The 12,117-nt window shown below is 42.7% G+C and overlaps 1 protein-coding gene across 3 annotated transcripts in view; it reads right to left on the reverse strand.

The window, feature by feature from the left end:
- The window catches only part of KIAA1549 (KIAA1549 ortholog), a 127,051-nt gene that overhangs the window by 49,440 nt on the left and 65,494 nt on the right, over positions 1–12,117 (reverse strand). For all 3 annotated transcript variants that reach the window (XM_081533114.1, XM_081533116.1, XM_081533115.1), the window contains exons 9-10: positions 9,070–9,247; positions 5,885–6,069 (exon numbers count right to left, since the gene is read on the reverse strand). In XM_081533114.1, coding sequence (XP_081389240.1) covers positions 5,885–6,069; positions 9,070–9,247 — 363 coding nt within the window. The remainder of the gene's footprint in view (positions 1–5,884; positions 6,070–9,069; positions 9,248–12,117) is intronic.

Consider the following 12,117-nt stretch of genomic DNA (forward strand, 5'->3'; position numbering starts at 1 on the left):
GCATCATCGACTCAATGGACATGAGTCTGAGCAAGCTCCAGGAGATAGTGAAGGACAGGGAAGCCTGGCGTGCTACAGTCCATGGGGGTGGGGCGGTGTGGGTCACAAAGAGTCGGACACGACTGAGCGACTGAACAACAATGTCTGTTTGGCAGGTGCATTATTTCAAGATGAAAACAAGCGAGGCCCAAAAGACTCAGGAAAAACTCTGATATTCCCCCATCTAACTGCCTAAAAAACACAGACAGAGGACCTATTCCAGAAAGAGAGCTACCACCATTTCTCTCTGGTCCCCTGTCTCTGCCAGACTCAACAAGCATATATTTACCAAACCTTTGCTTTTCCATCTCCCTGTGAACTGCCTTCCTCCCCTCTAAAGTCCCAAACCACTGCCTCGGACATCCTCTTTTGTCTTTAGCTGCTGGTGGTATATAAGGCGAGCACTTTGGCCATTGTGGTGAGTTACTCAGTTCCATACGTGGGTCTCTCCTTTGAACCCATGTTATTAAACCTTTCTGTGATTTCCTCTTGTCAATCTGTCTCAGGTCAATTTAATTTGTAGACCAGTGAGGAGAACCTAGAAAATTCCTTCGTCCCCGACAGTGTCAAAATGCTTCATAAATGCCAAGGCACCATACAAATGAGACTGACAGCAATATTATTGCTGTTGGTCGATGAAAGATCAAGCAGTTGATATAAATAGTCAATTGAGAGTTCTCAGAGACCAGATAAAGCTATAGATATAAATTTAGATACAAAATGTTTTAATTCAGCAACATGACCCATAGCAGACTCCCAATAAATATCTGATGACTGAACAAATTTAAAAAAGGTCACCAAACTTACTGGACTTTTTGAGGAACCAAGAAAAGGGTATACATCATAAATGAAATATACATCTGTTATAGCCTTGAAGTCCTGTTGGCTTTGGTTCATTCCAACTAGCATCTTTAAATAAGTTCCTTAGATCCCTGACTTCTCTCAGGCTGGGTGAGTTGCCTCCTCCTATGACAATAGAAATTTGGCAACCAGTCTGTGCTTATACACAAAACAAAGGCCATCTCCACACAGAAGGAAAAAATTAGAGAAAACACTGTTCCCCTCACTTATGGAACTATTAGCTCCCTTTGTTTCATCCCTGTTTCCTGGAACACTTTTTCTAGTTTTTCCATGTCTTAGAAAAATCTATAGAGTGAAGTCTGGCGTATTGTGCTTCCAACCTTCACATGCAGAAATAAGCGTCAATCAGCATTTTATAAAAGAGTCAGATTCATGAGTGCTTTCAATATTCCCATTAGGACCCAGTTTTTCTAAGGAAAGACAGCTCTTTTGTTCCTTCTTTAATGTATCACAGAGGGGACAACTCCACTGTCTGTGTCTCACTGGAATATGTCGCTGACAAGTTGGGGTGGGCTGGTATGGCAGGTCAGCCAAGTAACAGGAGAGACGCTGGATGAATTTTAAAATGTGTGAGCCATAAATATAATGTGACCCAGATGGAACAATGCAGAGTGAAGTCCCCAGGACTCGGGTTAGCATGAGCCCCCTTAGGAAGGAGCAGTTGAGATGACAAGGGAAACCGCAGCACAGCCGATCCCCAAAGTGGCTGAATAAAAATATACAAATAAAGTATAATGGGATTAAAAAAAAAAACAACGCACTACCTCCAAGAGAGCGCCATTGTTTAAGTGCTTGCTATTTGATAGATGTGGCCGGTGAAGTCACCAGGGCCACCATGCTGTTTCCATTGAAGAGGTGAAGACAAGGCGAGCCTACTGCCACCCCAGGTCTCCACTGAAGCCCAGTGTGGGGCCATGGCTCACCCTGAGGTCTAGGAGGTGGGCAAGCAGTTCTCCAAGATCCTCCCACCCCCAGGCCCTGGCAAGTCCTGGTCAGCTGACCAAGGGCATCCTGGAACCACCAACACTTTATATGTTAGCACGATCCTTGCAGAGAAGGGATGAGATAAACCCTGCTCAGATTGAAGAAACTTCCAGCTTCACGTCAACCCGCTGATCACACTTTAGGGACTGTTTCAAACATCAGTGTGTCCAGGGGATTCCTTGGTGGCCCCGTGGTTAAGAATCTGCCTCCCAATGCAGGGGACGTGGGTTTGATCCCTGGTCGAGGAACTAAGATCCCCTATGCTCAGGGTGACTAAGCCCATGCAGCACTGTAACTACTGAGCCCATGAGCTCTAGAGCCTGGGCACCACCACAAGAGAAGCTCCCGCTGGAACTAGAGAAAGCCTGGGAGCCACAACAAAGAGCCCGTGCACACACCAAAAGGCCCAATGCAACTAAATTTGAAAACAAAACCAAATCAATGTGTTCAAGCTACTCTCCCCGCTGAGAACCCCTCTGTGCTCCCCCAAGCCGACAGCATCACCTCCACCCCCTGACACGTCCCATAAACCCCTCTGAGCCTGGCTCCTGCCTACATCTGCCACCTCGGTGTTGGCTGTGCCCTTCGTTCCCTGCACCTTCGCCCCATCCTTCCTGCCGTCCACACCTGCCCTCCCCCACCGCCTGGGCCCACTTCCTCTGGCTTCACCTCCTCAGGCTCCGAGCTTCGGCCCCTTATCTGAGCTGCCACAGAGCCCTGGACAGACATGCTGCCCTGTGCCAGCTTTGAGCCGCTTCCTCCCTCACGAAAGCCCTCGAACGCAGGGACCACATGTTATCTGTGCTTGTCACCCAGCCCGACCCTGCTTGGCTGAGAGCAAAGGCTCAGCAGTTGGTGAATGAACACGCGGCGTCTGAGGCAGCCCCATCTGGCCGCCCATGGTGCCCACGAGCCAGGAACCAGGTCCCAGGCCAAACACAGGGTGTGGACTGTCCCCATCAGAAGGAACTAGTTTTCACCGAGCAGGCAACATCTAAGCCAATGCCATTCATGTCTTTAAATAGAACCTCAACAGGGCGAGGCGGGTCCAAGCTGTAATTTTACTGGTAGCAGTTAAAAGTGATGCCTTTGGGCTACAGATTAAAGGAATACAGATAAAAAGACAGACAAGCGTTAGGGTTTTTGTTTTTTTTTTTAATCATTCAAAATTTTAAAAGACTCTGCCTCAAAATAGGACGGAATGGCCTCTCTCTCTTATCATATTTCAAAACTAATCTACTCCCAGACAATAGGAAGAGGTTTCCTTCTGGTTACAAGAAGAAAGGGGTGTGGATTTGGGGTCAGCAGATTTATTGTTTCCAGATGTTTGCAGCTCTGGGATTTGCTAAAAGATTTCAGAGAATAGCAGTGAAGCAGCATCAGGGGGTGGGGTGAGCAGAGCAGAGAGAGAAAACAGAGCCACACAAGAAGGAAAAAGAGCCTCTGCTCTTTTGAGTCACAGGGAAGACAGCATCTTTGCAAAGTGCCCTGAAGAATAGGCTAGAGGCCCTTTACTGTTGTCAGATAATCTAAGAAGAAACACTTATGAAGCAGAGATGCTTGTTTTTGAACTAAATGGATATCATCATTTTCTTATTAAAAAAACATGACAAGATCCAAACGATGGGCTCTTATGCCAGCAAAACAAAGACCCTGCTATGCTCCTAACCAAGTCAAGGACACCTGCTCTCTTGGGGAATCCTTGGTACAAAAAACCCTTCCTGAAAAGATGCTGTAAAAGTGAATACGCCAATCCAGGCAGCACTTGCAGAAGAACATGACTCCAAAGGCAGAAAGTTCTACTGGAAACTGTCCATTTGAGGTATAGCAGCATCAGGGGTTAGAATATTTCGGAACAGTCCGTTGTGAACTTCAGGGATGCGGTTCTCTTGACAGTTTACTGAGTGAGAGACAACGGACAGGTTTCCACAGGAGTGTTTCTGTGAGGAAGCGCAGCACCCTACAGACCCAAACCCAGAACCGTCTACACTGGCCAAGTCTCTGTAACAGTGCTCTTTCACCAGAACCCAAAACATGTCCAAACCGACTGCTGATGTCATCACAGTGAAAGACACAAGATGAATCACTTAGTACAGCAAGGACTTTACCCCCCAGGTTTTTTCCATGCTATTCACCAGTCTGACAACAAAACAATCTTAGCAGACTATGTCAATAATAAATGAAGATGGGTAATAAATATAACCTTAATGTATAAACGGCTTCCAAAATGCTGCATAACCATAAGCTTGCAATTTAATCAAAAGTTTGCATTTCTTAGTTAAATCATAAGAAGAAGAATGCTCTTCATTTACTTTTACAAGCAAAATAAATTTTAAATCCTTTTTTTCATCCATCGGAACTTCCCTGGTGGTTTAGTGATTAAGACTCCACACTTTCGATGCAGGGAACATGAGTTCCATCCCTGGTCTGGGAATTAAGATCCCATATGCTGCACAGTGTGGCCAAAGAAACAACCCCAAAAATGGCTTTAAATAGTGCTGAGTTAATTTGGGCTTCCCTGGTGGCTCAGCTGGTAAGGAATCCACCTGCAATGCAGGAGACCTGGGTTCAATCCCTGCATTGGGAAGATCCCCTGGAAAAGGGAAAGACTACCCACTCCAGTATTCTGGCCTAGACTGTATAGTCCATGGGGTTGCAAAGAGTTGGACATGACTTTCACTTTTTTCATCCATCAGGTCTAGGTTTATTATGTACAGGATTTTTTTATACCCAGAAAATCAGAGTAAAATTAGAAGGTTAATGCTGCTGCTGCTAAGTCGCTTCAGTCGTGTCCGACTCTGCGACCCCACAGATGGCGGGGTGATCCTTTATTTATTCTTCTTCTGCCTTTTGCTTGCTTTTTCTCACTGAACTCTTAGAGTCCATTGAGTCCTCTAAATGTGTGACCCATAATGGATACAATGTTATCAGAGTCGGCAACCACCACTTCTCATGCCCTGGGTGAGGCTGACAGGTGTGCTGAGCTCAAGGTTTGCACCTAACCAGCTCTTCTCTTACTTGGCATGTTCATGCTTCACCAGAGGAGCCAGATACTGACCAAGATGCTGTGTCTTTGCTCTGAAACTTATATGTGACAAATATTGCAGACACTGTTGAAACGTATGCATCAGAAAGGAACTGCTATTATAAAAACTAAAAACTGCTATTGTAAATTTCCAAGGAATGCCTTGAAAAGACATGGAAAAGGAGCTGCTAATAAAGAAAGAAACTGCTGTCAAATTAGGTGTAAGTTAATTAACTCTAAAAGATTGCAGAGAAGGGTTGGGTAGGGGGGAATATGGAAAAAAAAAGAAAATTTTGTACTCAGGTTGTTTTGTTCTTCCCTAAAGTATCCCAATCTGGAAACTGCAGCTGATGCATTTTGTGTGCTGTTAACAAGAAAGACCACACAGAAGTCCTTTTGGTTGACTAGTACTCCAAAGTTTTTTTTGAAGATTGTCAAATACTCATTATGTACATATATACATACACACACACACACACAGATATATATATATAAAGTCAAAATGAAAAAGGCACATATTACCACTTTTTAATGGTTAAGTGTTCTTGATCAAGGTGGATAAGTAGGCTTGCAATAAGGTAGGCAGAAAATAAAGGAGCCGCCCAGCGGGCTTGTAGATCAAAGAAAACCTTCCTTGGTTCTTGCTCTCTGAATGCATCCAGAGTTAAAATAGATCAGAATTCATGCACAAAATGGATATGATTTTGTAACTGAATATCTCAAAAATAAAATCACAGTGGAACTCAGAGCCCGCAGCATTGCTGAGCCTTTACATGGCTTATTTTTCTGGGCAGGTATTGAACACTACAGAAGACCTGGCTTTCAGCAAACAAACATGGAAGTAAAGGGACAGTGGGCCGGAAGATTTCCTGACCAGCTCCTCTCCCCGTCCTTCAGTACCAGGAGCCTGAACTCGCCCCATCTCAGCCCACAAGACGCTCATGTGAACGTAGGGGTGGAGGGGCCACCCCTTACCTTCTGACGCTGCTGAACGTTGGCCACGGTGTCAGGCTGAAAGTCCAGCTTGTCCGTGCGGCAGAGCTTCCAGTAGAGGATGATGACAATCACCAGCACCACCAGCGCCGGCACGACCACGCCCACGATGACCCAGAGGTTGCTGCTCTGGGACTCGGGGGACGGCCTCTTCACCCTGTCCACAGCTGCACACGAGAAAGCAAGATCTCCCAGTGAGTCCTCTGCACTCCTTTACTGGGCAGTGAACGCCCCCTCTACTAGCAGAAACCCTCCCACGTCATTTCAGCTCAAGACAACTGGGGAGAGATGATGATCCCCTGAAGACAGGAAATGGGACGCAGTACACACAACCCAGGATATTCCATCTACAACACAGCAGGGATCACAGTGACATACGTGACACGTCTAAAGGAACATCGCTAATTCAACAGCCAAGTGAGGTTGATTCCGGGTCTCCTGATGTCCAGTTTATTCTACCAGGTCCCTCCCTAAATTCTCACTGCAGGAAGATTTCTAATCCTCACCAAAAATCAGAAATCCCAGTAAGGGGTCTGTGAGCACTGTCTTCATTCCTCATCTGGGTCTCTCTCTAAGCCCTTGAAATAGGACTTTGCATGGAAACTGCTTTACTTAAGGTACAGTTGCCAATTTTACAATTATATTAAAATATTTTTATAAGATTTTTTTTTTTTGGATGTGGATCATCTTTAAAGTCTTTATTGAACTTAATACAATATTGCTTCTGTTTTATGTTTTGGCTTGTTGGCCGTGAGGCATGTGGGATCTTAGGTCCCAAACCAGGGATAAAACTCACACTCCTTGCACTGGAAAGTAAAGTCTTAACCATTGGGCTGTCAAGGAAGTTCCTTCAGCTAACATTCTGAATCCTCCACCCTCCGCCCTCTGCCCCCCTACCTCCCACCTCAGCCCCCCCATCTTCCACGGCCTTGGACGATCATGCTGCCCTTACTCGGTCCTCCTCAATTTCCTTCACGGGCTCCTCTCCCTAACCCAGCCTCCCAGTATTGGGCCCTCATGCTCTTCACTTTGCATTCCTCCTCTTGCAAGATTCAGCTATTCTTAAAAGCTCAAGTCTTTCCGGTCCTTTTAAAGCTCAGGTTCCAATTACCAGGCTCTGGAAACCAAAACGCCCCCTCCCCTGTGCCCAGCTCCCTCATCCATTATGGTCACTTCATAACAACCTCTCCATGACAACGCTGGATTCCCCTTGTCAAAGTTCTTTTGTCCTTGGATGTCTTTGTCTTATAAACAGTACTGTGTTATTCTTTCATGATGCATGTTATTACATAAATGTATCATCTTGATATACAATACTATTTTGCTCATTAATACAGTCATGACTCTATGCCTTGTCTGTTCAAACACATCTCAGTCTTCCTGGGCAGGGACTAGGTTTTAAACTTTTTTCATATCCTATAATGGCTAACACATGCTACGGGATCAGAATGTTTTCACTCAAAGATGTAACAATAAAAAAAGATGCTTAGCGCTGGTTTAAGTTTGGGTTTAGGCCTCTGAGAGAGTGACCAGGGAGGGGAGCAAGCCCTCTAAAGCACGTGCACTCTGAAAGAAGCACAAATTACAAAGCAAAGACTCTGCAGGAAATGGGGAAAGTGACAGGGTGTTAACATTTTGCATTTTTTAGTTTGCCATGAATATAGTTTGTACATGTAGTTTATTTTGCATGAAAACAATTGACAATACTGGAGTTACACAACCAACTGGGACAACTGGAGACTCTTCTTAGTTCTAACCTAGTAAAACTCTGTGACTCATCAAAATGAGGGCCTGACATGGGGTCCACAGCTGTTTTGGGGGCTGGCTCTGGTCTTGGCTGAGGCTTCCAATCCCAGGACTGCTACCCTTGTGGTCTTCAGCACAAAAATGCAGCAAGAGAGGTGCAAGAGCAGATGGAAGTAGCCTTGAAAAGTGCCCAGAGCCTACTGCAATGCATCTTTTCTAAAAAAGTGAGTGCTCAGCTGGAGTGGGGCACCCATCCAACAGTTAGAAATACCATCTATGAAGAAATACAAGTAAGTGCTTCATTATTTTTTCTGACTACTTTGAAACAAAACACACTAACATACAATCTTCTCTCAAATACACAAACACAAACCACCAGTGGTTAATTGCTTCAACCCTCCCATGATCACATACAAAATGGAGCAAGTGTGCCCACTGGCCCTCATCCTCATTAGTTTCCAAGGACAGCTCTTACAAAGAACATTCCATTATTGAGGATGATTTCAAAGCTGTCGTTTTTTAAGAACTGCCTTCATCGCTGAAATTTGGGGGGAGATTTTCAACACTCTCTGATGCTAAATTCCTTCTAAACATTTAGCTATCCCTTTACTGTTGGGAGAAAATATCTCTGGGCTCTTATGAAGATTGCTCCCAGAACATAAAGGAAAAACACCCACATTAAAATAGTCTGATTCAGGAAGGCATATTTAGAAAAATATACTCTTTCATGTCTCTCCTTTTCTTACTTTTAAATAACCAAAATCTGTGAGCTGGGGGGAAAAAGGGCATCGAGAATAGCCATCGCAAGAGGGGGCAGGAGCCTAGACTCTTCCAGCAATAATAAAGAGATATCAAAACACCCCTAAATTATGAGCGGTGTAAGGACAGGGTGGGAGAGAAACAGGATTGAAAAGGGTAAGGATCAAGGACTTCTTTGTGTTATAAGACCCAGGAGGAAGCCAATAAATTCAGAAGGTACCTCCCAGCTTCCTGTTTGACTCACTGTCCCCACCCCAACATTCAAAATGTGACACATAAGATTTTGGAATAAATACAGAGAAAACACATTATTTTACCTAGGATAAATTTTTTTTTTCTTTTAGTACAGAAAGAAGGGAAAAATATTAAAGTTAACTTAAGCTACTAAAACTCACCATAACACTATGAATATAAAATGCTGGGTAAGAAAAAGAACAGTGAATGCTACAACTACATGCAACTGAAATAAAGAAGGTCCTGGCAAATTAATTTTAATGACAGACCTCTTATATAAGTGACACCTAATAATAAAGATATAAGACACACATCTACTATGCACACATAAGAACGCTTTAAATTCAGAGATTATCATCAGAAAAAGACTGGCGTTTGACCCCAGCTCAGCACAGATGACTATGAGGGGCCAAGCCTCACACACTCACGTTGGGCAACGGCGCCTTGAATTCGGTAACCCAAGATGATGGCTGCTCTCTGGATGTCTATCTTGTTAATCAGATCTGAAGACTTGACTGCACTGAGTCTCTCTCCATCTTGATCCTCCACAAAGTAGATGAGCTGCACAGGATTGTCATCTCCCTCGAGCCTTGACACATTTACCACCTGAAAGATAACAGAAACCATTAGCATTTTAGAAGCTCACGTTTCCAGATGCCCTTTCTTGGGAGCACTCAACCTTGACTGTGTTACCCAGGATTTATTCCTATCCTCCTAATAAGGTCATTACACCATTCCAGATCCCAGAATCCCCAAGATGCTCTCTTGATGAGAAGAAAAATAGTTAAAATGAAAGTTCCTCTCTGCAGAATAACAAGTGTCCTTTGTTTTGCTCAAAGTCTTCTTTGAGACAAAGGAGCAAGGAGGGTACATAGAATATACCAAGTCCAGTCTAGAGCTGCTATTAACCAGCTCCTACAGGTCACAGGAGAGTCCTGTTGTCCTCCCAACACCGCTGGTTCTCTGAAACTATTAGTGGTTCTAGCCAGTCTTTTCTCAAATCTATTAGCATTTTCTCCCTGTTCTTCTAGGGCAGAGTTTCTCAACCTTGGCACTACTGCCATTTTTGATCCAGATAATTCTTTGATGTGGGACTACCCCAAGTATCATAGGATGTTTAGCAGCATCTCTGCCCTCAGCTAACTAAAGGCCAGTAGCAACAGCCATGTCCTTCAGCACCAGCTGTGAAAATGAAAAATGTTTCCAAACATTGCCAAATATACCCTGGGGGGCAAAATCATCCCCTGTTGAGAACCACTACTCTTGAGTTAATAAGTCTCATTAATTTTTTAATATCCCACTCTCAACAAGAGATATATCGTCCAGACAGCAATCAATAAATAGCAGATTTGAACACTGCTGCAGACCAAATGAACCTAACAAACATACATTTAACATTCTATCCAATGGCAACACAATATACATTCTTCTCAAGTACACATGGAACATTTTCTAGGGCAGATCATATGTTAGGCCATAAAACAAGTCTCAAGGTGGACGTGAGTTTAAGCAAGCTCTGGGAGTTGGTGATGGACAGGGAAGCCTGGCATGCTGCAGTCCATGGGGTCACAAAGAGTTGGACATGACTGGGTGACTGAATTGAACTGAGCTGAACCAATAAAAAGAGACAGGATTCAAAAACTATAAATGAAAGAGAAGACATTAATTAGATACCACAGAAATATAAAGGATTGAAACAGACTACTGTGAACAACTATATGCCTACAGATTTGACAACCAAGAAGAAATGGATAAATTCCCAGAAACATACAACCTACCAAGACAGGATCACGATGAAACAGAAAATATATTCAGACCAATAATGAGTAAGGAAATTAAATCAGTAATCATAAACTTCCCAGCCAAAAAGAACCCCAGAACCAGATGGTTTCACTGATGAATTCTATCAAATATTTAAAGAAAAATTAATGCCAAACCTCAAAATTTTTCAAAAAATTGAAGAGGAGGAAGCATTCTCAAATTGATTGTATAAGACTGCTGCTGCTGCTAAGTCACTTCAGTTGTGTCCGACTCTGTGCGACCCCATAGACGGCAGCCCACCAGGCTCTGCCATCCCTGGGATTCTCCAGGCAAGAATACTGGAGTGGGTTGCCATTTCCTTCTCCAGTGCATGAAAGGGAAAAGTGAAAGTGAAGTCACTCAGTTGTGTCTGACTCTTAGCGAACCCATGGACTGTAGCCTACCAGGCTCCTCCGTCCATGGGATTTTCCAGGCAAGAGTACTGGAGTGGGGTGCCATTAACATTACCTTAATACCAAAGCCAGGTATAGACACTACAAGAAAAGAAAACTACAGACCAATATCTCTAAGAAACACAAATGCAAAAATTTTCAACAGTCTTAGCAAACCAAATCCAACAATATATCATACAATCATATCAACAGATGCAAAAAAAAGTATTTGACAAAACTCAACATTCATTTATGATAAAAACTCTCAACAAATTGAGTACAGAAGAAACATATCTCTATATAGAAAAAAATCATATATGACAAATCCACAGCTAACACTGTACTCAATGGTGAAAGGTTGAAAGCTTTTCCTTTATGATCAGGAAAAAGATGAGATTCTCTGTTCTCACTACCCCTATTCAACACAATACTAGAAATCCTAGCTGGAACAATCATGCAAGAAAAACAAATAAAAGGCACCCAAATTGAAAAGGAAGAAGTAAAACTGTCTTTGTAGATGACATGATAGTATATATAGAAAACCCTAAAGACTCTACAAAAAAAAAAAAAGTGGAATGAATAAGTAAATTCAGTAAAGTTGCAGGATATAAAATAAACATACAGAAATCAGTTCTATTTCTATATACTAATAACAAAGTATCTGAAAAAGAAACAAATAGTACCATTCAAAATAGCATCAGAAATAATGAAGTATTTGGCAATAAATTTAACCAAGGAGGTAAAGATCTGTATACTGAAATCTATAAGACACTGATGAAAGAAACTGAAGAATACACAAATAAATGAAAATATACCCCATATTCATGGATCAAAAGAATATTGTTAAAATGTCCATACTATCCAAAGCTATCTATAGATTCAATGCAGTCCCTACCAAAATTCCAATGGCATATTTACAGAAATAAAACAACAATCCTAATATTCATGTGGAACCACAAAAGACCCTGGTGACAAAAAAGCCAACAATACTCAGTGGGGAAAAGAAAGCCTTTTCAATAAATGTTGTTGAGAAAACTGGATATTCACATCCAAAAGGATGAAACTGGACACCATCTTACACACAAAAATTAACTCTCAAAGGAAATGCCTGAAACCATAAAACTCCTACAAGAAAACATATGACAAAATCTCTATCATTGGTCTTGGCAATGGTTTTTAGATAAGACATTCAAAGCACAAGCAACAAAGCAAAAATAAACAAATGGGACTACAAAAAGTGAAGAAGACCTAAAGAGCCTCTTGATGAAAGTGAAAGAGGAGAGT

The sequence above is a fragment of the Giraffa tippelskirchi genome, chromosome 10, assembly GCF_054371585.1.
Source record: "Giraffa tippelskirchi isolate mGirTip1 chromosome 10, T2T-mGirTip1v1.2.pri, whole genome shotgun sequence".
In the NCBI taxonomy this organism is placed as follows: Eukaryota; Metazoa; Chordata; class Mammalia; order Artiodactyla; family Giraffidae; genus Giraffa; species Giraffa tippelskirchi.